This window comes from Oncorhynchus keta, chromosome 14, assembly GCF_023373465.1.
Source record: "Oncorhynchus keta strain PuntledgeMale-10-30-2019 chromosome 14, Oket_V2, whole genome shotgun sequence".
Lineage (NCBI taxonomy): Eukaryota > Metazoa > Chordata > Actinopteri > Salmoniformes > Salmonidae > Oncorhynchus > Oncorhynchus keta.
The window spans coordinates 43,661,447-43,688,154 of record NC_068434.1 but is presented as its reverse complement, the minus strand read 5'-3'; the positions used below and the strand labels follow the sequence as shown (position 1 = coordinate 43,688,154).

At 44.2% G+C, this 26,708-nt stretch overlaps 1 protein-coding gene across 2 annotated transcripts in view; it reads right to left on the bottom strand.

Moving 5' to 3' along the window:
* Positions 1 to 1,033: 1,033 nt before the first annotated feature.
* LOC118393484 (F-box/LRR-repeat protein 17-like) overlaps positions 1,034 to 26,708 on the bottom strand; it is a 331,937-nt gene continuing 306,262 nt past the window's right edge. For both annotated transcript variants that reach the window (XM_052461810.1, XM_052461809.1), the window contains one exon: positions 1,034 to 3,441. In XM_052461810.1, coding sequence (XP_052317770.1) covers positions 3,304 to 3,441 — 138 coding nt within the window. In that variant the 3' untranslated portion in view covers positions 1,034 to 3,303. The remainder of the gene's footprint in view (positions 3,442 to 26,708) is intronic.

The window sequence follows — 26,708 nt, the reverse complement described above, 5'->3', positions numbered from 1 at the left end:
AACAGGGTTTGTCTGATAAGAGGAGGAGAAGAAGTGAGGGCTGTGCAAGAAGAAGTGTAAGAAGAGGTGATATAAGGGAGAGGCGAGGCCAACCAGGATCTTTTAGGAAATTAGCTACTGAACCTCACAATCACAGGGTAATTTGTAGACTGGCCACACATTCTAAACAGCTTTCTACCCCAAGAACCACAATAGTGACAGACAGCCATGTAAATTAAAAAATGACTTGAGCTACTTGACCAAGATTCAGATAATAGTAATTGTTTGAAGAATAAAACCACAAACATATTGCATCCTCATCTAAAATTAAATAAAAATATATATATATATATTTTGTAAAACCCCGCATTTTTAGCCAATCACAGATAATTTCACAGCAGGACCAAAATAGCTGTGAACTCAGGCTGTCCGTTTGAATTAAGACAGGAAGCCGTCATCTCAGGGAGAGTTTTCCCTTCCTGTTTGACATTCGCTTCCCCGTTTCATCCTCCGACATGAAACAAACACCTTGAACAGCGAAAAGAACACTTGAAAGGGACAATATCCTCCTCTTGATCGTCAAAGATGGGGGACATATTGAATGACAGCTTTTAGAGCTTTGAGAACGTCACCAGCATGCTGGGAGGCAAGCTGACGCCTCATCTCAGATGCGTGGCTGCTATGATGCTAACAAAGTGCTGACCTTGAAATCACAAGTTTCCCTGCAATGAGACAGAGACTGGTTGATTCAGATATGAGCGAACTGCTGAATATTCACAGTATCAAGGTGTCACTCTCTGAGGAATGAATCTGGTACAGCTACTAGGTCTTGGCATGCAACTGTATATATGAACAGAGTGGATAGTTCCAGGATTTGAAAATCTACTTGGGTTATGCTTTATTTTAAAGTCCGATTTGATGCTGAGGAGAACACTTCATGTAGCATGAGTGAAAGACTCATTACACATTTCACTTGGTTCTTTCTTCTATCAAGCAGAGAGCAAAACATATGACAGAAACAAGAGACAAAAAAGAGAGAGAGTGAAAGAGAGAGCGCTTTTAAGTAGTAGTGTTTTATTCATCTGTATGTAAATCCAGTTGTTTACTGATTGCTTTAACAAATCAGGGATCAAGAGTGCCAACATCAAGCAGAGAAAAAGAAAGTTAATGTTGAGATTACAAAACAAACAAAAAACTGGTGGGGGAACGAGGACTCGATCTGAAGTCAACAAGTCCTGACAAGGGATGTGTTCTTAATTGTCTCTAATCTCTACGTTTCTGTAAAAAATATTACAGTGCTACTTCCTATACTAAGTTCAGAAAACTACTAGTGTATACAGTCGAGTGACAGCATCTAAAAAAAATGATTCCAGTTGGTTTTCACCATAGAAAAATACCCTGGTTATTTGCTTAATGAACATACCATTGACAGACGAGGAACGAGAGAGGGAGGGAGAGAGAGAGAGCTCACCTATTATTTCCATAAAGGGCATGATTATACGTTCTGAGCCAGTATCTTAGATCCTATTGCTAACAAAGATATACTGTAAATGCATGGCCACACAACTAATTCTGAAAATATATGCTCAAACAAAACCAATATTGTGGGCTAAGTATAATCCTATAGTCGAGTATACATACTGTGGAAATCACTCAAATTCTCATACAGTCGAGCACAATCCCAAACCATTGATTATTACACCATACTAATGGTACAGTATACAACATCATCTTCAACTGAGAGAAAGATAAAAAAAAAAAAACAATATCAGAGAAAGACAGACCCATCTACGTAAAATGTTTTCTTACCTTTTTTTTTGTTGACATTAAGAACAACTACAGACATCTTCAAGACAATGTTTCTGTCAGAAGAGTTGAAGTATCGAACATTTCTTCGGCCAGATAAGTCATTGAGAAACAAATAGCATTTTACGAGGATGACTTTAAAAGTGTAGGTTTCCATCAGTGAAAGTAGAGAGTTTCTCTGATTTACTCGTGTTCAGTGCTGAGAAACTACTCCTTGGGAACATGCTGAGCCGTTCTGGACAGGCTGACTTTGCCCCTGACCACTGGTCCAGAGTCAGATATTGATTCACCTCCCTGATGGTTAAAGGTTGGGATAAGGGTTAGGATCATCTGCTATAGGTCCAGGGTTGCAACTTCTATGTTGAGCCCACGGAGTACTGTGACAGTAACCATGATTAGGGATGGCATTCAATGAAACCTGAACTGCACAAACCAATATCCAACACTGCTCCCGTGCCACACAAATGTCCATCAACTGTGTGAATGACATGACATTTACTAGATGAAACAAGAGCATATTAAGATTCGGAATGAAAATATACATTTTTAGTGAGCCGGAACAAAATTTCCTTGCAGTTCTCCCGTGCAGCTGGATTGAATCTCTCACCTGTAGCATTTTATCAGGGAGACATAGCTATGGTCCATCAGATGGGGCTTAGTTCCATATCGGGAACCTCATATTAGGTCGGGAGTTTACCCTGCCCATTTGAGCTCACCAGGGAAAAACTAGCCTATATCTTGGACCGGGAGTTTTTCCTGATCGGGTCACATGATCAGAGAACCCTCGGGGCCTTAGAAACACGACACACGTATGAACATCCAACAGAAAAGGTAGAAACACGTCCAGTATGAAACGACATTGACTTCACAGTGATCAAAACATGTAGCCCTAATGGTCAACGAGACCAGAGTATAATGTTTTTTTAACATGTTTAGAACAATGTTTCCTTGTTTTCAGTCGCTACTCCATATCCGCAAGTCTGCTATTGCATCCAGACTGGAGTCAGGGGGAAATGTAAGGCTCACAAAACTGCCAGCACAGCAAAAGTCAACCCTCAAATGACACCCTATCACCATGCACTGTAGCACTAGTTTTGACTACAGCCACATAGGGCTCTGGTCAAAAGAAGTGCACTATGGGCAATAAAGTTCTTTGATACACAAGCCTAAGACAGAGGTATACAGTGATGTACAGTATGATTTGTCTATGACTTATGACTGAACTACAATGGAATCCAAAAAGGTCCATAGATAAAATAAAATACATCTATAAAAATAAAAACAACCCAAAACTACAGACATCTTTCCAGAAGGTGAAAATGTGGATCAACCGGTTTGTTTAAATGAGTGTGAAGGTATTACTAAGTGTTTGTAGTAGTATGTTTGAAGTAAACATGATTGGCCATGTGGTGAGTTTTCACTTTGACTGTGCACACGCCTATGTCAGTGTGTGCGGCAATGTATACGCATGCGTGTGTGTGTGTGTGTGTGCGTAGAGGGGGGGGGCTACAGCGGTGGCTATGAGGCGTTGGATGTGTTGGGGCTCCAGCCCATCTGATAGGCTCTCTCCAGGGTTCTCTTGCAGTCCTGCATCACCGTACTGAACACGATGTGAGGGTACTGCACCACCAGCCTCTCCACAGTCTCCTCGTTCACCTGTAAACACAACAACAGAATACAAAACGCATTAAAGGCACAATATGTTACTTTTTGTAGTAAGACGGCTGGTGATATTATTGACGACTGAGGTGGCAGAGGACTAGACTTCATGATTTGCGTTAATCAAACAACATTTGTCTGTTCTCTTACGGTTGAGCCTCGATGCCAAGGAGGCAGTTGTGGCCTGACAGCCCAGTCCACATGAGGCTTTAGGCTCTGGTGGTTAAGCAGCAGAGCATGTCTGTCTAAATGATCTCATGAGAGAACCAGAGGACGAGGAGAGAGAGAAAGAAAATAAGAGTTCCCAGATAGAGAGAGAGACAAGGAGAGAGGCAAAGAGAGTTCACAGAAAGAAATAGAGAGACAGAGAGAGTTCCCAGAGAGAGACAGACTGAAAGAGAGTGGGCGGAGAGACGGAAGACAAGCGTCTTCTTCTAATTAGTCCTCTTCATGCTCTAAAGGACAAGGGAATAACAAGTAGTCAAGCACCTTCCCAGCGGTTCCATCATGCAGGGTGTCACAGCTAGGCTGAGCCTGGCTGACAGTGAGCAGGCCTAGGAGGGCTCAGGACACAACAGGGGTGAAGGATGTTAACCACAACCCACCCTGCTGGTGTCTCACTCTGGCATCAGGACACTGTCCAAAGGAAATATGTGTAAACACACACTTCCATGAGAAGAAATACACACATGCACTCACACAAAACGTGCTTGCCTGGTCCGTAGCACTGCTGGTTTTCATCCTTCCCCTCTAATCAGGGTCTGGGACACCAGGAGAGTGGAATCTCTGGATTTCCAAATTCCAGTGACTTTCCCAGAATTCCCAGGGTTTCCCAGAAATTCCGTTTGGAACATTCCCGGAATCAGGAGGGAAAAAGCCGAAATCCGGAATCCCTCAACCAGGATTTCTGGAAAAATGATGGAAGCAACCCGAGACATTCAACCAACTAACTATCAGAGAAAAAAGAAAACCAGCAGTGTGAAACTATGAGACTGGTTTTTGACTCCCCACTGGTCTAGAAAAAGAATCGCAAAGGAAGAAGTGAAGATTCTGATGTGTTGTAGAGCAGGGGTTCTCAACCTTTTTCCCCCCAGGGCCCACTTTTTCACATTAGCAAAATGTCACTCCACCCCCCTCCCTTTTTAATATTGGTTATTGAGATATTATTATTATCTACACCACCAAAACATAGATTTTGTTTCATTCGAGAGGCGTAGGAAAATGTTGATGATTCCACGTAGTTTAATAAGACAAACAACACATTTTTAGGTTGGCTATTAAATTATGATTATAACAACAACAACAATAAATAAGGAAAATAAATCCATGACCCGAATTCCCCAAATGTTATTCCGCTACCAAATATGTTTTATTATTATAATATAATTTATTTGAACCCTCAATTTAAATATACAGTTTTCTACATTGTAGAATATAGTGAAGACATCAAAACTCTGAAATAACACATATGGAATCATGTAGTAAACGAAAATAGCTTTGCACACTCTAGGCATTCTCTCAACCAGCTTCACTTGGAATGCTTTTCAAACAGTCTTGAAGGAGTTCCCACATATGCTGAGCACTTGTTGGCTGCTTTTCCTTCACTCTTGCAGTCCAACTGCAGCCCAAATAGGTGTGTCCAAACTTTTCACTGGTACTGTAAATATGATCTTTTACAGAAGGTGAATAAATCAATTGATAGCAACAGAGTCACACATTTCTTCTCTATTATAACAAACCTAACACAATGTTACAATCTAAGTGCTCGGTGGTAAGCTCTATAGGTCCAGGGTTGCGTCAGAAATAGTTTTGCTATTGTCACAGCTGTTTATTAAAAGGGCTGTGTTCTGGTGAATAAAGTTGTATGTAAGAGGGCTTGGCCACACACTGGCCAACCAAGGCATTCCATGGCTTAATACACATTCTGTAAGTTATTGACGGTCTTTTGCGTTGTAGTCAACTCCCAATTCGGGGGGAAAATAATACTCTCATCCTAGTCCATTGTGGGTTGATTGTACAGTTTATTAAATAAGATGAAGGAAAAAGGAAACCACACACTGCTCTTGATCGTATCACCGAGATTTAATAAGCTCACGGCCCTCATCAGAAGGCAAAATAAGATTGCTCAGATGTGCGAATGCCTTTTGATTTTTAATTATTATTATTATTATTTTTTTTTACAGTTTATTAAATAGCATAGGCTACAATAACGAGTGACAGCAAAAAAAAACATCCAGTGTTTCCTCAATATGTTTGGAGTGTGGACAGTCATTGTTGTAATTCATGTCAACGAGTAAAGGGCTTCATGCAGCACACTTCTCCTCAAATAGAAAATACTAGGCTCCTGTAAATTGTATTGTACGTGTGAAGCACGTTCTCAATGAGAAAGATATAGCCTAGGCCTACCGTTGATACGATGCTATAGGACAGAAATATCTCAATAGCCTATGTGAGGAGGAGCAAGAGGCTGTCTTTGGAAATGGGGATAGATACAAGCCAAATGCTTTTCTATAGAACAAACTTCACGTCAGGATAGGCAACCCACATGAATAATTCATGCATGTGTGTTATATTAAAAAGAGGGAGTAAAATGTAGGCAAGCAATAAACATTTCAGAACAACTGCTAGTCGAATAAGACATGGGAGAGATGGTGAATTTTGGGAAAGAGATGTATTTTTAGACTAATACACAAATAGCCAAACTGAAAACTGCAGACATTACTAGTGCCTCCCCCCGCGATCAAACTGACATAAAAAAAAATAAAATGAAACTCAGCCTAAAGTGATCAGAAATCTCAACTAGCAAGCAAGTTGCAGCAAAGAAGAATTGAGTGCGTGCGCGGATCCTGGCAGGGGGGGGGGGGAGCTTTTCGGCACAACACCGGCTTTACCAGGTCGAAATTGCAAACATCGACGCTGGCTGAACAGCAGCCGAAAATAGAACCCATTGTATAAGATTACTTCTCAAGTCTGATTTCCTTGACTCCTCAAATTTAGAAGGTCGTAAGCTCAGCTTTTGAATGACATGGAGACAAGCCAAAGATATCCATGTATCAGAGATACGTCTTTGTTGGGCACTCTACCCCTTTGTTTCTAGCCTAAAGCATTGTGGATTTATACGTCATTATAGATCGGCATATACAATCATGAATTTGTTTATTTTTTAAATGACCCCTTAAATAAAGTAAGGTCCCATGCCCTCCCCAGGTGACCCCTAGGTTGGGAACGCCTGTTGTAGAGGCTCATTAGAGAACTAAATGACAAGCCTTTGATTGCTTTGATAACATATTATGTGCGCTATATTGTACTGAGGAGAATAGAACGATTCCCCCAACAAACTCGTTAATCAGGCCTTAATTACAATTACGAGGGATCTAAAAAATGGGCCTGTCAATGTGATGGGAGGCCATTACCTTCATTAATGCTAATTTAGTGCAGCGCTGTGTGCAGCGTAAACAGGCTTGACACAAAATGGCTCCCAATCAAAGCGCTGAATCATCCGCTAATTGCTAGTTGCTGCAACAATACAACTATTTAAGCCGTAACACTACCACTGTTTGATGTGTGTGTGTGAAAGTATTTCAATGACCTGTGTTGTTCTGCTCAGATGATTGGTTTGTTTTGGTCTTGTTCTTTTACGCCTGTTCTGTCTTTTTGACTGTTTTTCCCTGTTAGGCAGAACCAATTAATACACATTGGAAAAAATTGAAAGGAAATAAGTTAACTCAGGATATTTATTTAGATTTATTCTGTTTGTGAGAAGTTTGAGTCTAAAACTTTTTGAATTTTTTACAAATGCCATATAAAGGCTTATTTCCATGGGTGGTTTTGAGATCCTGCCACAGATGATGTGGACATTACATTTATATAGCAAATAATGTATAAAGGTAAAACATTGTTATTAAATAATGAATATACCTGATCTGATGCACTAAAAACCCAATACAATTACAAGTTCAAACACAAAGGGAGAAGAATAAAGCAAAGTGATGCATGAAATATGAATTACAGCATCATTACAATCTTAGAGGATTTATGCCTGTCTTTTTTCAAAATAAATCAATCCAATCCCCTGTACCATCCTGAGCTCTTCACTGTCCCTTATAAAACAAAGCCGTGCCCTTTCCAAGACATGATGACATCACCACACCTGCTTGGTATTTACAACCATCACACACACACACACACACACACACATTGTATTGTGAGCCAGAGTCTATGTAGAGACATGAAGGTCACTACTCAGCGCTTTGTGTCTGGGGGTGTTTTCACCAAACCCTGATGTACTATTCTGAAAGAGATCCATATGAAACTGTAGAGCCATAGTATGATAGAGCATATTGCAACAGGCTGGTGCTTTTCATCTTACACACAGATCTGAGACGGCAGCCACACATATCTGGAGCCAGGGCCTATACTATACTTAGTATATTTCCCCCAGTTTAACTTCAAAGATGCAGTTCCTGTGGATCCTAATGTTGTCTGACATGACAAAGTGCTGATGTCAGAGAGAGAGAGAGAGAGAGAGAGAGAGAGAGAGAGAGAGAGAGAGAGAGAGAGAGAGAGAGAGAGAGAGAGAGAGAGAGAGAGAGAGAGAGAGAGAGAGAGAGAGAGAGAGAGAGAGAGAGAGAGAGAGAGAGAGAGAGAGAGAGAGAGAACGAGACACACACAGAGGCAGGACAAAGTGAACAAGTAACAAGTGAAAACGTTGAGTGAAAACATCGGGTAAATCACTTCCATTTCAAGTAAAGACTAGGATCTGTGAAATGAAGTCTCATCTCTTTTCCTGAACGAGTGTTCCTCAGACACCATGTCCCACCTATCTGTGATTTAGAGCTCAATAGTGTCTGTGTATCGACAACTGTTCCTTGGCGTTGCACCTCAGCCATCGTTCCGGCGAGCAGTGACTGGCCGGTGGTAAAGGTGACCTTTCAGAGAGTGCTGCCTTGCTGCTCCCCCTTTTACTGCCAGGGGTTTTAAGAGCCACTCTCACATGCAAATGTATTCCATCACCATGTAAAATATACATTTTACCGCCTGCACCGGGGCCTTTCGTGAGTAACCACGTCACTAAAACACCTCGTAAAGATGACAAACGCTGGCGTGTGCGCACGGTGGCACCGTGGCGTCCATGGGAAAAATGGGCTCGTAAATCGATAATCAGATACACAAGCAAAAGATGCATATCAGGGGACAAGGACGAAGAGCAGACTGGTTGCCAGTCTTTTCCCCCTAATGTTGTTGTCATGAGTGGGCTAAAGCAGACCCGGACCTGGCCACATGGAGTGATCCTGAGTCTACGGGACAATACGAGAAACAACTGTGGTGGATAAGGAAAGGAGTACATTAATACCTGGCATATTTTCTCTGGGACTCCCTTTAAACAGAGAGAACATGGAACTCATGTTCCCAGATACAAGTTTTAAAAATACAAACTCACCTCAGTGCAGTAAAACAGGTCAGATATCCAGAAGGAGGAAGAGTATTTAGATGAAGGTGAAATAGAGTTTCATTTAACCAAATGTGCACTCAATCAGAGATGGACTACAACTCAAAACATCCTTCCATTTGTACTGTTCATTATGCTCTCTCCGTACACATCAAAAGAGACAAACACAGCCAACGCCAAAGCCTCTTTCCACTCCCATCCACAGAGTGCATCACTCACCTACTAAATACATTTGGGGGACAATGTTTCAATGTTTCAAAGGGCAGTTTAAGCAGCTGAGGAATGCTGTGCCTCACATATCTCAGTAAAAGCAAGTTTAATAAACAGGCTGGGTTTAAACAGGCTGGGTTTAAACAGGCTGGATTTATAGTGGCCCTAAAAGTGCCTGCAGGAAAATCTGCAGTTGTAAAGTTCCTAAACGAGTGACTGGACGGACAGCAGATACTTCTCTGGCTCTGATAAGAGCTCTGAGGAGAGGGGAGGAGGGAGGAGGGAGTAAAAAGAAGAGGAGAACAGGGCGAAAGGCAACGAGTGTGAACAGAACAGACATGGTTGTGAAGGGCACATAAAGGGGCCATAACATGCTATGAAAAAGAGTGGGTATGTCGCCAGCAGATGGTCTTCGTACAGAGCCTTCAGAAAGTATTCACACCCCTCGACTTTTCCCACATTTTCTTGTGTTACAGCCTGAGATTAAAATGGATTCAATTGAGATGCGTCACTGGCTTACACACAATAACCCATCATGTAAAAGTGGAATTATGTTTGAAGAAATGTTTACAAATGAATAAGAAATGGAAAGCTGGAATCTCTTGAGTCAATAAGCATTCAACCCCTTTGTTATGACAAGCCTAAATAAGTTCAGGAGTAAACATTTGCTTAACAAGAAAATCTATGGCAAGACGTTAAAATGGTTGTCGAGCAATGATGAACAACCAACTTGACAGAGCTTGAATTTTTTGTATCGACTCGGGTGTGAATTCTTTACGTAAATGAGATATTTCTGTATTTCATTTTCAACACATTTCCTAAAATTTCTAAAAACATGTTTCTACTTTGTCATGATTGGGTATTGTGTGTAGATGAGTGAGACATTATTTTTAAAAATACAGACTAACACCACAAAAGTGGAATAAGTCAAAGGGTATGAATACTTTCTGAAGGGACTGCAATTCTTTAGCATCTGGTACCTAAAGAGAAACCAGTCCTGGTCTGGTTCTCGTTACCAGATTACAGCTCTGAGCAATGACTCATTGAATCTCTCTCTCTCTCACACACACACACACACGCACACACACACGCACGCACGCAGACACCTATACAGCATCAGAGCGAGCGGCAGCCTCAGTGCCAGAGACAGAGGTAAAGCTCTGTGGGTCAGCACGGGGTTGGATCAGCTATGTTAGTAAACCCTCCACTCCATCATGTGTGACAAACAGAACATGGGGAATGTGTTCAGGGCAACCCCAATTTCTCCCAGCATGCCTGGATATTTTTTTTTTTTTTTTTTAAATCTACACAGGGAAGGAGGAATTTCCTGACCCCAGAGGGCAGAGACGGTCCCAGAGAAATAGATGGCTTTAACATCACTGAACACAAATCCTTAGTTTGATATATTTAGGAGTCAAACACCACAGGTACACACACTCCTAGAGAAGATCGTGAATTGGTAAATAAATGGTCAACTCACCTGAATGGTCAGCTAACTTAAAACAGAACATTATAATAGAATAAAGGCTTTAGTGTTTACAATACAGGAAACGCTCCCTTCAACCTCAACGAGCACCCTGGAAAAGCGCTGTAAAACAATGCAGGGGAATTTCCCCTAATCATAAGTAATATCACATCAAACTACTTGTGTCAAATAAGTTCTGGTCCTGTCGTTATGTAACGGCTATTTCATTTGTCATATGTTGTACTCGGGCGTAATAAGACTATCGGGATTGTATGTACTGTCCCCATGCTATTACTGGAGCCGAAGGGATTAATACTGAACAATGTAAACGCAACAATATCAAAGATTTTACTGAGTTACAGACCATATCAGGGAATCAGTCAATCGAGATAAATGAATTAGGCCTTAATCTATGGATTTCACGTGACTGGGAATACAGATATGCATCTTCTGGTCACGGATACTAACAACAGAAAAACAAACATGGGCCTCAGGATCTCGTCACGGTTTCCCCCTGCATTCTAATGGCCATCGATAACCTGCAATTCGGTTCGATGTCCTTAGCTTTCGCCTGCCTATACCATAACCCCACGACATTTCAGAGAAATACGTTTTTTTTTTTTTTTTTTTTTTTTTGTGCGTACCGAACAATTTCTGGGATCTTTTCTTTCAGCTCATGAAACATGGGACCGACACTTTACATGTTGCGTTTATATTTTTTTCTTCAGTGTAGATTATAAGATCTGGCAACAACAAGACAACGGTGACAGTCCACATACACTGGTTGTGACCGGCCATCAAATCAGCCTTCAATCATCATAGACTGTTCACATTGGAAGATATTCAAAGATGTACTGTGCTTTTGGCCCTAAATAACAGATGTATCTAATGAAACATCTATCTGACCAGGAGAAACATGAAGATGTGCATTGGAGAAAAAAAAGAAAAAGAATAAGGCCTTTCATCAAAAGGAACAGTAGGCACATTGGTATTCTAAACATGTCACGAGCTCTTGAAACTCCTTCCTGATCCAGCCCTGTAGAGCCAGTGTACATTGGTTTTCCACATAGACTAGTATGGGTCAGAATAAGGCAATCCTAAAAGACCTGTTGACTGATGTAGGCTTCACTTGATCTCAACAGGCTGATCTTGCTTTTTTCCTGAGACGGGAAGAGATATAGTAGATATAGTACAGTACCGCACAAATCTCCGGAAGCAAGCAGGAACAGATTCCAGAGCAGCTTACTGGAGTCCGAGACACGAGGAATTCCATAAGGAAAGTGACAACAGGGCTATTGTGTTGGGGTTACAGTGGCCCAGAAAACGGCCCCTTTAACTGCCCCTGGAATCAACACAAGGACACCCTGACCCTGTCCCTTTAAAGGGACAACGTATTCTGAGATCTGGGAAATTAGGAATCAGTCTTGGTTAAGTAAAGCACTACACCTCTCGGTACACATCTCATGTGGTTCTGTTAACCTCCTCTGACTGGAGGGTAAATGCTGCAGGATGGGAGGAGGAGAGGAGTACAGGAGGAGACGTGAAAAAAAGGGGGATGAGGAGGATTTTATCAAACGGAATCAAATAAACTGAGCAGAATCCAAAACTTACACAACCTTGCTTGGTCTTGACTAGAATAGAAAGAGAGAAAGAGAGAGAGAGCGAGAGAGAGAGCGAGAGAGAGTGAAAGGGAGAGCGAGAATGACAGTGAAAAGCGAGAGAGCCAGAGACAGAGAGAGTGAGAAACAGAGAGAGAGAGACAGAGACAGATAAACAGAGAGAGAGAGAGACACAGAGAGAGAGAGAGAGAGAGAGAGAGAGAGAGAGAGAGAGAGAGAGAGAGAGAGAGAGAGAAAGAGAGAGCGAGAATGAAAGTGAGAGAGCTAGAGAGAGAGACAGCGACAGAGAGAGAGAGAGAGAGAGAGAGAGAGAGAGAGAGAGAGAGAGAGAGAGAGAGAGAGAGAGAGTGAAAGAGAGAGTGAAAATGAAAGCGAGAGAGCTAGAGAGAGAGAGACAGAGAGAGAGTGAGAGAGACAGAGAGAGAGTGAAAGAGACAGAGAGAAAGAGAGAGAGAGTGAAAGAGAGAGAGAAAGTGAAAGAGAGTGAAAGAGTGAGAGACAGAGAGCTACAAGAGTATACACCAGTGTGTGTGTCTGCCTCCATACTTTCTCATTGAAGGGCACAGCTGAGATTCCTTTCACATCGTTAGTGGACTGTCTCCGTCTTTCACTCTTCTACCCTCTATCTCACTCTTGCTTTCTCCGCCACTTTCTCTCGCTCCTGCCCTTTAAAAGTGAGATGAAGAGATGATGAGGAGGGGTTCAGTTAAGACCGCCGATCAATACCCCTTCACACGGCGGCATGAGATTTAAGATTACACCACTGACCACACACGGCAAATGACTCCATCACTTGGTGAACTTTGACCTTCAAGCCTAACCAAAGAGGAAAATAGAGAACCAAGGCAGGGGGAGAGACGGAAGGAATGACAAGTCAATGTAATGATATCTTACCAACTTAGCTCTGATATTTTAGACCTTACAAAAATAAACATACAATTTTAAGGACATTAATATAGTAGTGTATATTATAGGAAAAGGTCAAGTAGGAAGTGGTCATTCTAGTAAAGTCCTTTCATTTCAGTTCACAAACACAGGCCATGTCATGATTCTTACTTCCTTCCATCGGAACTTGAAACTGTATGTAATAACAAGAACTGGCCAATAGGCTTGTTAGACCTCAAAATCTCTTTTCTGAAAAACTTCTTGAAACTTTACACATAACTCATCCTTTTCTCCGAGCCCAGAGTTTAGTCCCTCAACAATTACTGTAGTGTTTGTGTCTGCAAATTGCTCTGAATATCTGTCTCTAGTCATAACAGAGGTATGCATCAGCCGAGCATCCATATTGATTATGATGCCTGTGGTTTTAACAAGGTCCATGTGGTCCCTCAATGGGAGAACACCATGCATCGCTATGTCCCCCTCTCCCTCTCTTGGCCATTAACATAACTCATTATGCTTGCGACCAGTGTTACTTGAGAGCAATGTCATTATTTCCCCGGTCCTGGTTCACGCTGATTCAGTGAGTTTGCCGTCGTTCTGTTTCAGCACCAGAGATATTTGTTTTCCCCCTCTTAACTAAGGAGAGGAGAGGTACAGTAAAGCTGTGTAAACAAATATTCTAATAAAAACATTCCTATTAGGAACACATGGATGGAATCCCTTAGATGGTACATCAACAGTCTTGGGTGTGTTGGTTGGCTGTGAAAATCCCGGGCGCCTGTTTGATTCGCTGGCTAGTCAAAGCAGTCGTGAATGTTATTGCTAAAGGAGAAAGACACTGCAACGTTCGCAATAACAACAAAAAAAGTCCATGAAACAGTGTGTGTTACTCAACTGCAAAATAGACAAGGGGCTGGGAAGTAGTTATGCGAAGCGATGACTCATAACCCGCAGTCCCCGCGGTTATATCTGCGGGGCGGGCGGGCGGGTTTAAGGGTCATGACATAGTGCGGACGAAGGGCGGGTGGGTGGCAGGCGGGTTGAATAAAGAAATAACAATGCATAAAACATTTGCGATTCATATCTATAGGTTACATTTAGGTTTTCCTTTCCAATTCTATCTGGCTTTAGGGCTCCCGAGTGGCACGGCGGTCGAAGGCACTGCATCTCAGTGCAAGAGGCGTCACTATAGTACCTGGTTCGAATCCGGGCTGTATCACATCCGGCCGTGATTGGGAGTCCCACAGGGCGGAACACAATTGGCCCAGCGTCGTCCGGGTTTGGCCGCCATTGTAAATAAGAATTTGTTTTTAACTGACTTGCCTAGTTAAATAAACGGTTCAATAAAGAAAATGTAGTATCAAATACACGCCAAATGCTTTTGGGAACTTGGGCTGAAAAGTTCACGTAGATCCAATGAGGCAAAAAATGACAATGTCAGAGTTGAATTAAATAGAGAGGCGCTATACAAATTTGACAGTCACAAGATGCGGACTTCAAAATGGCACGTCAAGGGAACTGTATTGTTCATATGGGTTAAATGGAACAGTAAGCTAAATGAATATAGGTCTATAACCTCTCACATAGCCTAATATAATATTAACTCCTGTAGAATGAAGCATTTCTTAGAGTAAAACTATACTCCAAATGTACATTTTGATTCAGGAACAGGAGTGGAGAAATATCATTTCTTTCTTTCAGCATCTTGAGAGAATGAATGTACAGGTAGGGACCATCTGCAAAGGTGATATCTTGATTAGCATCATACAAGCTGATAGTATTTCAATGACATAAAACATGCATCCAAGCTGAACTGAAATCTTAATGAAATACATTTTGGGTCATTTTAACAGATTTTAATTTCCCCAAAACTGGTAATTTTGATAAATGTACAAAAATAATCTTCCCATTTTTTTTGGTTTTGTTATTGCAATTTCTCTCAGGTCCCTAAACGTCTTTAAAAACACAAGATAAGTACATTTCACACCAGTTGACCTTTTCCACATTTAAAAATGTATTAAATTGAGATTGTGTCACCGGCCTACACACAATACCCCATAATGTCAAAGTGGAATTATGTTTGTAGAAATGTTTGTTAATTAATAAAAACTTTAAAGCTGAAATGTCTTGAGTCAATAAGTATTCAATCCCTTTGCTATGGCAAGCCTAAATATTTGCTTAACAAGTCACATAATAAGATGCATGGACTCAATGTGCAATAATAGTGTTTAACATGATCTTTTGAATGACTACCTTATCTCTGTACCCCACACTATTATCTGCAAAGTCCCTCAGCCGGGCAATTAATTTCAAACACTGATTCAACCACAAAGACCAGGGAGGATTTCCAATGCCTCGCAAACGAAAGGTAGATTGGTCAAAATAACAATAGCAGACATTGAATATCCCTTTGAGCATGGTGAAGTTATTAATTACTTTGTATGGTGCATCAATACACCCAGTCACTACAAAGGTACAGGCGTCCTTCCTAACTCTGTTGCCGGAGAGAAAGAAAACTGCTCAGGGATTTCACTACGAGGCTAATGGTGTTTTTAAAACAGTTACAGAGTGTAATAGGCTGTGATAGGAGAAAACTGAGGGTGGATCAACAAGATTGTAGCTACCCCACAATACTAACATGCATGACAGAGTGAAAAGAAGAAAACCTGTACAGAATACAACTATACCAAAACATGCATCCTGTTTGCAATAAGGCACTAATGTAAAATGTACAAAAATGTGGCAAAGAAATTCACTTTATGTCCTTGGGGCAAATCCAACACAACACATATTTTTGCAGGCATGGCGGTGGCTGCATCATGTTATGGGTATGCTTGTAATCTGCAAGGACTAGGGAGTTTTGTTTTTAGGATAAAACTAAACAGAATATAGCTAAGTACAGGAAAAGTCCTAGAGGAAAACCTGGTTCAGTCTGCTTTCCAAAACACACTGGGAGACAAATGCACCTTTCATTAGCACAATACCTTAAAACACAAGGCCAAATATACACAAATTGCTTACTAAGACAACATAGAATGTTCCCAAGTGGCCTATGGGGCGGCGCACAATTAACCCAGCATCGTCCGTGTTAGGGGAGGGTTTGGCCGGCAGGGATGTCCTTCGCACTAGCGAATCCTGTGGCATGCCGGGCACAGTGCACGCTGACACAGTCGCCAAGTGTACGGTGTTTCCTTCGACACATTGGTGCGGCTAGCTTCCGGTTTAGGTGGGCATTGTGTCAAGAAGCAATGCGGCTCGGTTGGGTCGTGTTTCAGAGAACGCACGGCTCTCGACCTTCACCTCTCCCGAGTCAGTACAGCAGTTGCAGTGATGAGACAAGACTGTACCTACCAATTGGATACCACGAAATTGGGGAGAAAAAGGGTCAAATAAATAAGCAATAAATCACTGTACAGCACATTTTCTATCGGACTATTAGTGGGTTAGGATCGGGAGCGGTCCTCAGATTTTCACTTCATCGCATAGTCAGGTGGTTGCGGATGGGTTGTTATCAATTGCAGGTGGGTGCGGGTGAACAAACAGCTGACCCGCACATCACTACTGGGAAGTTAAGTATTTTCTTTTGAGACTATTTAACTAGCTTTCGGCATTGTCCTTCAAGACAAATCCAGCGTGTTCAGTTTTAGTAGATTACCAAAACATAAATAGTAGTACTGGGGCAGAAATGCCATTCCAGTGAGGATTGGCCATGTGAGGAGCCTGCTGTTCTGAGGAACATGCTCTGACATATGGGCTACTTGTGGCTAAAATGGATCTGTTTCTCTGAAGATAAAAGGAAGACACTTCTCCAGTCTTTCAGCTCCCTACTTCAAAGCCTGGCAGGCAGACAGTTTAAAGATGACAAAATGAAATGATTTGGTTATTTTGGGAGAGTTTGGATCAATAGCATTCTTTCTCTCCCTGTCAGGCAGTGGAGGTTTGGCCCTAAGGGCAGCGGGGTAATGAGTGGAAGCAGGCAGAACGCACCATTCCCCAGACACTAGGGGTATTTAATTTCAATGCCCCATTCTAAACTGTGTTAACAGCAAATAGCACAAGTGGAATCAGGGACAGTAACTCCACACATCTATTTTATAGTACACATGCATACACACCCCACACAAGACATAAAAGGAGACGGACACAAAGGGAGACAGACACAAAGGGAGACAGACACAAAGGGAGACAGACACAAAGGGAGACAGACACAAAGGGAGACAGACACAAAGGGAGACAGACACAAAGGGAGACAGACACAAAGGGAGACAGACACAAAGGGAGGGAGACAGACACAAAGGGAGACAGAGGCCGACACATGCATAATACAATTTTTACATCGTCGAAACTACAATTATACATTTGGATCACAATTTGAATCGACTTTGAGTGGAAAAACAAGCGAGAACCTTCACGTGGTTGAAGTCATCCCCCCCAGCTAAACCCAGATCCTAGCAAAGCAGAGCTATCACCAGTTCCCAGACTATAAAACCCATCCAGTGAGGAAGTGTGTTAATATCAAAGTATAACAGTCGATCCTTCACATCCCCCGTCACCATGGGCACCATATGGTCCCTGTTAACAGTCCTATGAATTTTACACATTATGGGTTCTAGGACTGGTCCACATTGTGAGGCTATGGACACGCACACACACGTGCGCACACACACACGCACGCACGCACGCACGCACGCACACACACACACACACACACACACACACACACACACACACACACACACACACACACACACACACACACACACACACACACACACACACACACACACACACACACACACACACACACACACACACACACACACACACACACACACACACACACACACACACACACACACACACACACATTCCCCCACATTCTGACACTTTCAAACAAATCCACACGGGACTTGCCAAGGAAAAGCCGTGGCTAAGTCCTGCGCTCCCCTCCCTCCGTGTGCCAAGGTTATCACACAAGTGTGTATTTGTGTAAAAAGAGACGGGGCCTGCATCCCAAATGGCACCCCATTTCCTTTATAGTCCACTACTTTTGACCAGAGCCTTCTAGGCCACAGTCAAAAGCAGTGCTCTATATAGGGTGTAGGGTGCCATTTGGGATCGCGGCCCTCTGACACCTCTCTCTTTGCAGGGAGGGAGAGGAAACCAATGAAGTGAACACAATCACTTCCTCTCATTCAAACTGTAACCATGCACCATGTCTGCTAGCAGCAGCACAGCTATGGATGACAACAATCTAATAGGGGATAATGCTAATAGCTAACCGGGGGCAGAATCAGTGACTTGTACTATTCTCTCCCTAGAAACAAACTGGACTTCATTCGACGCAGACAAAAAAACATGACGAGCGATGCCAACCAATCAGGGACGAGCTCCCTGTGCCCCATGTGGATCAATACAAACTAATCAAGATCTTCCTGCAAACACATTTTTTTGAGCCTGACCAAATAAGAATCTTCATAAAAGAGAAATTCATCTTGCTCTCTCCCCAACCCTCATCTCTCAAGGGTAGACCAGAAGGCCTGCAAACTACACAATGAAAAGACCGTAATAAACTCATCCAGATGAGGACATGGCTCTCAACAGACCGACTATATTTTATCCAGATCTAATACAGTATAATAGAATATCTGGAGCACACTCCGAGAGCCCCGTGCTCAGCTGATCCTGAAGGACATGTCATATCAAACTGAATTGAGTCACCATGGCAGCGGGACTATATAAGTGGCCCTGGCCCTAACTAAGCAGCCCAGAGCCCGTGTTTTACCATGCTGATGTCTCTACTGCTATCACCACTGACCTCACACTGCTGTGAATGACTAGTCCTAGGGATAGAGGGATGGGGCGAGAGATGGAGAGAGGAATGAGAGAGGTCAACATTTCTTGTGAGGAAACGTAGTTTAGAGGCACTGCTCTTTTCTAAAGGGAGGGATACAGGAGAGATGGAGTTCTGAGAGAGAGAGAGAGAGAGAGAGAGAGAGAGAGAGAGAGAGAGAGAGAGAGAGAGAGAGAGAGAGAGAGAGACAGAGAGAGACAGAGAGAGAGAGAGAGAACCATCACCAGTTAGAGAGAGAGAGAGACGGAGAGAGAGAGAGAGAGAGAGAGAGAGAGAGAGAGAGAGAGAGAGAGAGAGAGAGAGAGAGAGAGAGACATCACCAGTTAGAGAGATGGAGAGGGAGAGAGCACCATCACCAGTTAGAGAGAGAGATAGAGAGAACGCCATCACCAGTTTGAGAGAGAGCGAGCCACCTTCAGTTAGAGAGAGAGCCATCACCAGTTAGAGAGCGATAAAGTTTACTGTTAATTTTTATTGTTTATTTCACTTTATATATTCACTTTATATATTATCTAACTCACTTGCTTTGGCAATGTTAACACATGTTTCCCATGCCAACAAAGCCCTTGAATTGATTGAATTGAGAGAGACATCACCAGTTAGAGAGAGAGAGAGAGAGTTGAGAGCCATCACCAGTTAGAGAGAGCCATCACCAGTTAGAGAGAGAGCGAGCCATCACCAGTTAGAGAGAGCCATCACCAGTTAGAGAGAGAGCGAGCCATCACCAGTTAGAGAGAGAGAGAGCCATCACCAGTTAGAGAGAGAGAGATAGAGCCATCACCAGTTAGAGAGAGAGATGGAGAGAGAGAGAGCCATCACCAGTTAGAGAGAGAGAGAGAGATGGAGACATCACCAGTTAGAGAGAGAGAGAGAGAGAGAGTTGAGAGCCATCACCAGTTAGAGAGAGCCATCACCAGTTAGAGAGAGAACGAGCCATCACCAGTTAGAGAGAGAGAGAGAGAGAGCCATCACCAGTTAGAGAGAGAGCGAGCCATCACCAGTTAGAGAGAGAGCGAGCCATCACCAGTTAGAGAGAGAGATAGAGCCATCACCAGTTAGAGAGAGAGATGGAGAGAGAGAGAGCCATCACCAGTTAGAGAGAGAGAGAGAGATGGAGACATCACCAGTTAGAGAGAGAGACGGAGAGAGAGAGAGAGAGAGAGAGAGAGAGAGAGAGAGAGAGAGAGAGAGAGAGAGAGAGAGAGAGAGATGGAGACATCACCAGTTAGAGAGAGAGACGGAGAGAGAGAGCCATCACCAGTTAGAGAGAGAGATGGAGAGAGAGAGCCATCACCAGTTAGAGAGAGAGGGAGCCATCACCAGTTCGAGAGAGAGCCATCTACCAGTCAGAGAGAGAGAGAGCCATCACCAGTCAGAGAGAGAGAGAGAGCCATCACCAGTCAGAGAGAGAGAGAGAGCCATCACCAGTCAGAGAGAGAGAGACCATCACCAGTCAGAGAGAGAGAGCCATCACCAGTCAGAGAGAGAGCCATCACCAGTTAGAGAGAGAGCCATCACCAGTTAGAGAGAGAGGGAGCCATCACCAGTCAGCGAAAGAGAGAGCCATCACCAGTCAGAGAGAGAGAGAGCCATCACCAGTTAGAGAGAATCTACTAAAAATATATTAGGTAACAACAATCCCATCCCTTCTTGACAATATCACTGTAATAGTGAAAGTGTAAACTTGGCAGTAGAAAACATAAACAGTATATTTGACCTCTCAGCTTCTTTATCAAATTTAAAAATGTCAAGCAGACAACCTAAGACAATTAACAACAATGACAAATGGTTTCATGAAGAATTCAAAAACCTAAGAAAGAAATTGAGAAACCTATCCAACCAAAAACATAGAGACCGAGAAAACCTGATCCTTCACTATGGTGAAACACTAAAACAATACAGAAATACACTATGGAAAAAGAAGGAACAGCACGTTAGAAATCAGCTCAATGTCATTGAAGAATCCATAGATTCTAACCACTTCTGGGAAAATTGGAAAACAAACAACAACACAAAGAGTTATCTTTCCAAATCGAAGATGTATGGATAAACCACTTATCCAATCTTTTTGGCTCTATAACAAAGAACAAACAGAAAAAGTATATACATGATCATATACAGATGTTAGAATCAACTATTAAAGAACTACCAGAACCCATTGGATTCTCCAACTACATTGCATAAACTACAGGACAAAATACAAACCCTCCAACTCAAAAAGGACTGTGGGGGTTGATGGTATCCTAAATGAAACAGCCATCTTGGGAAAATCCTCTGCATTATCTTTAACAGCAGACTCGTACATTTCCTCAGCAAAAACAATGTACAGTACTGAGCAAATGTCAAATGGGCTTTTTACCTAATTAGACCACATATTCACCCTGCACACCCTAACGAACAAACAAACTAAACCAACGGCAAAGTCTTCTCATGCTTTGTTAATTTCAAAAAAGCTTTCGACTTAATTTGGCATGAGGGTCTGCTATAGAAATGGATGGAAAGTGGTGTTGGGGGGAAAACATACAACATTATAAAATCCATGTACACAAACAACAAGGTTAAAATTGGCAAAAAACACACATTTCTTTCCACAGGGCCGGGGGGTGAGACAGGGATGTAGCTTAAGCCCCACCCTCTTCAACATATATATATATATATCAACACATTGGCGAGGGCACTAGAACAGCCCGCAGCACCCGGACTCACTCTACTAGAATCTGAAGTCAAATGTCTACTGTTTGCTGATGATCTGGTGCTTCTGTCCCCAACCAAGGACGGCCTACAGCAGCACCTAGATATTCTGCACAGATTCCTTCAGACCTGGGCCCTGACAGTAAATCTCTGCAAGACAAAAATAATAGTGTTCCAAAAAAGGTCCAGTTGCCAGGACCACAAATACAAATTCCATCTAGACACCGTTGCCCGAGAGCACAAAAATAAACAATACATTCCTTGGCCTAAACTTCAGCGCCAAAGGTAACTTCCACAAAGCTGTGAACGATTTGAGAGACAATGCAAGAAGGGCCTGGAGAAGAGCCCCTTAAGCAAGCTGGTCCTGGGGCTCTGTTCACAAACAGACCCCACAGAGCCCCAGGACAGCAACACAAGTAGACACAACCAAATCATGAGAAAACAAAAAGATAATTACCTGACATATTGGAGAGAATTTACAGAAAAACTGAGAAAACTAGAATGCTAAACTCTGCAAAAAAAGAAAGAAACGTCCTCTCACTGTCAACTGCGTTTATATTCAGCAAACTTAACATGTGTAAATATTTCTATGAACATAACAATAATCAACAGCTGAGACATAAACTGAACAAGTTCCACAGACAGAAATGGAATAATGTGTCTCTGAACAAAAGGAGACACAGTAACAGTCAGTATCTGGCGTGGCTACCAGCTGCATTAAGTACTGCAGTTCATCTCCTCCTCATGGACTGCACCAGATTTGCTACTTTTCACTGTGAGATGTTATGCCACTCTTCCACCAAGGTACCTTGATTAGTGTAGTGTCAACAACGCAGCCACTGCCAGCTAGCCTACAAAGTCAACAACGCAGCCACTGCCAGCTAGCCTACTTCAGCAGTTCTGTATCATTTTAATCATTTTAGTCAATAAGATTCTTGCTACGTAAGCTTAACTTTCTGAACATTCGAGACGTGTAGTCCACTTGTCATTCCAATCTCCTTGCATTAGCATTAGCGTAGCCTCTTCTGTAGCCTGTCAACTATGTGTCTGTCTATCCCTGTTCTCTCCTCTCTGCACAGACCATACAAACGCTCCACACCGCGTGGCCGCGGCCACCCTAATCTGGTGGTCCCAGCGCGCACGACCCACGTGGAGTTCCAGGTCTCCGGTAGCCTCTGGAACTGCCGATCTGCGGCCAACAAGGCAGAGTTCATCTCAGCCTATGCCTCCCTCCAGTCCCTCGACTTCTTGGCACTGACGGAAACATGGATCACCACAGATAACACTGCTACTCCTACTGCTCTCTCTTCGTCCGCCCACGTGTTCTCGCACACCCCGAGAGCTTCTGGTCAGCGGGGTGGTGGCACCGGGATCCTCATCTCTCCCAAGTGGTCATTCTCTCTTTCTCCCCTTACCCATCTGTCTATCGCCTCCTTTGAATTTCATGCTGTCACAGTTACCAGCCCTTTCAAGCTTAACATCCTTATCATTTATCGCCCTCCAGGTCCCCTCGGAGAGTTCATCAATGAGCTTGATGCCTTGATAAGCTCCTTTCCTGAGGACGGCTCACCTCTCACAGTTCTGGGCGACTTTAACCTCCCCACGTCTACCTTTGACTCATTCCTCTCTGCCTCCTTCTTTCCACTCCTCTCCTCTTTTGACCTCACCCTCTCACCTTCCCCCTACTCACAAGGCAGGCAATACGCTCGACCTCATCTTTACTAGATGCTGTTCTTCCACTAACCTCATTGCAACTCCCCTCCATGTCTCCGACCACTACCTTGTATCCTTTTCCCTCTCGCTCTCATCCAACACTTCCCACACTGCCCCTACTCGGATGGTATCGCGCCGTCCCAACCTTCGCTCTCTCTCCCCCGCTACTCTCTCCTCTTCCATCCTATCATCTCTTCCCTCTGCTCATACCTTCTCCAACCTATCTCCTGATTCTGCCTCCTCAACCCTCCTCTCCTCCCTTTCTGCATCCTTTGACTCTCTATGTCCCCTATCCTCCAGGCCGGCTCGGTCCTCCCGTCCCGCTCCGTGGCTCGACGACTCATTGCGAGCTCACAGAACAGGGCTCCGGGCAGCCGAGCGGAAATGGAGGAAAACTCGCCTCCCTGCGGACCTGGCATCCTTTCACTCCCTCCTCTCTACATTTTCCTCCTCTGTCTCTGCTGCTAAAGCCACTTTCTACCACTCTAAATTCCAAGCATCTGCCTCTAACCCTAGGAATCTCTTTGCCACCTTCTCCTCCCTCCTGAATCCCCCCCCTCCTCCCTCTCTGCAGATGACTTCGTCAACCATTTTGAAAAGAAGGTCGACGACATCCGATCCTCGTTTGCTAAGTCAAATGACACCGCTGGTTCTGCTCACACTGCCCTACCCTGTGCTCTGACCTCTTTCTCCCCTCTCTCTCCAGATGAAATCTCGCGTCTTGTGACGGCCGGCCGCCCAACAACCTGCCCGCTTGACCCTATCCCCTCCTCTCTTCTCCAGACCATTTCCGGAGACCTTCTCCCTTACCTCACCTCGCTCATCAACTCATCTCTGAGCGCTGGCTACGTCCCTTCCGTCTTCAAGAGAGCGAGAGTTGCACCCCTTCTGAAAAAACCTACACTCGATCCCTCCGATGTCATCAACTACAGACCAGTATCCCTTCTTTCTTTTCTCTCCAAAACTCTTGAACGTGCCGTCCTTGGCCAGCTCTCCCACTATCTCTCTCAGAATGACCTTCTTGATCCAAATCAGTCAGATTTCAAGACTAGTCATTCAACTGAGACTGCTCTTCTCTGTATCACGGAGGCGCTCCGCACTGCTAAAGCTAACTCTCTCTCCTCTGCTCTCATCCTTCGAGACCTATCGGCTGCCTTCGATACTGTGAACCATCAGATCCTCCTCTCCACCCTCTTCGAGTTGGGCATCTCTGGCGCGGCCCACGCTTGGATTGCGTCCTACCTGACAGGTCGCTCCTACCAGGTGGCGTGGCGAGAATCTGTCTCCTCACCACGCGCTCTCACCACTGGTGTCCCCAGGGCTCTGTTCTAGGCCCTCTCCTATTCTCGCTATACACCAAGTCACTTGGCTCTGTCATAACCTCACATGGTCTCTCCTATCATTGCTATGCAGACGACACACAATTAATCTTCTCCTTTCCCCCTTCTGATGACCAGGTGGCGAATCGCATCTCTGCATGTCTGGCAGACATATCAGTGTGGATGACGGATCACCACCTCAAGCTGAACCTCGGCAAGACGGAGCTGCTCTTCCTCCCGGGGAAGGACTGCCCGTTTCATGATCTCGCCATCACGGTTGACAACTCCATTGTGGCCTCCTCCCAGAGCGCTAAGAACCTTGGCGTGATCCTGGACAACACCCTGTCGTTCTCAACTAACATCAAGGCGGTGGCCCGTTCCTGTAGGTTCATGCTCTACAACATCCGCAGAGTACGACCCTGCCTCACACAGGAAGCGGCGCAGGTCCTAATCCAGGCACTTGTCATCTCCCATCTGGATTACTGCAACTCACTGTTGGCTGGGCTCCCTGCCTGTGCCATTAAACCCCTACAACTCATCCAGAACGCCGCAGCCCGTCTGGTGTTCAACCTTCCCAAGTTCTCTCACGTCACCCCGCTCCTCCGCTCTCTCCACTGGCTTCCAGTTGAAGCTCGCATCCGCTACAAGACCATGGTGCTTGCCTACGGAGCTGTGAGGGGAACGGCACCTCAGTACCTCCAGGCTCTGATCAGGCCCTACACCCAAACAAGGGCACTGCGTTCATCCACCTCTGGCCTGCTCGCCTCCCTACCACTGAGGAAGTACAGTTCCCGCTCAGCCCAGTCAAAACTGTTCGCTGCTCTGGCCCCCAATGGTGGAACAAACTCCCCACGACGCCAGGACAGCGGAGTCAATCACCACCTTCCGGAGGCACCTGAAACCCCACCTCTTTAAGGAATACCTAGGATAGGATAAAGTAATCCTTCTCACCCCCCCCCCCTTAAAAGATTTAGATGCACTATTGTAAAGTGGCTGTTCCACTGGATGTCATAAGGTGAATGCACCAATTTGTAAGTCGCTCTGGATAAGAGCGTCTGCTAAATGACTTAAATGTAAATGTACCTACAAATTCCTGGACATTTCTGGGGGGTCCCTAGCCCTCACCCTCCGATCCAACAGGTTCCAGATGCGCTCAATGGGATTGAGATCCGGGCTCTTCGCTGGCCATGGCAGAACACTGACATTCCTGTCTTGCAGGAAATCATGCACAGAATTAGCAGTATGGCTGGTGGCATTGTCATGCTGGAGGGTCATGTCAGGATGAGCCTGCAGGAAGGGTACCACATGAGGGAGGAGGATGTCTTCCCTGTAACGCACAGCGCTGAGATTGCCTGCAATGACGAATGACGACAAGCTCAGTCTGATGATGCTGTGACACACGGCCCCAGACCATGACGGTCCCTCCACCTTCAAATCGATCCTGAAACAGAGTACAGGCCTCGGTGTAACACGCATTCCTTTGACGATAAACGCAAATCCAACCATCACCCCTGGTGAGATAAAACAGCGACTCTTCAGTGAAGAGCACTTTTTGCCAGTCCTCTCTGATCCAGCAACAATGGGTTTGTGCCCATAGGCGACGTTGTTGTCTGTGATGTCTGGTGAGGACCTGTCTTACAACAGACCTACAAGCCCTCAGTCCAGCCTCTCTCAGCCTATTGCGGACAGTCTGAGCACTGATGGAGGGATTGTGCATTCCTGGTGTAACTCGGGCAGTTGTTGTTGCTATCCTGTACCTGTCCCGCAGGTGTGACGTTCAGATGTACCGATCCTGTGCAGGTGTTGTTACAGGTGGTCTGCCACTGCGAGGACGATCAGCTGTCCGTCCTGTCTCCCTGTAGCACCGTCTTAGGCGTCTCACAGTACGGACATTGCAATTTATTGCCCTGGCCACATCTGCAGTCCTCATGCCTCCTTGCAGCATGCCGAAGGCACATTCACACAGATGAGCAGGAACCCCTGGCATCTTTTTTTTGGTGTTTTTCAGAGTCAGTAGAAAGGCCTCTTTAGTGTCCTAAGTTTTCCGAACTGTGACCTT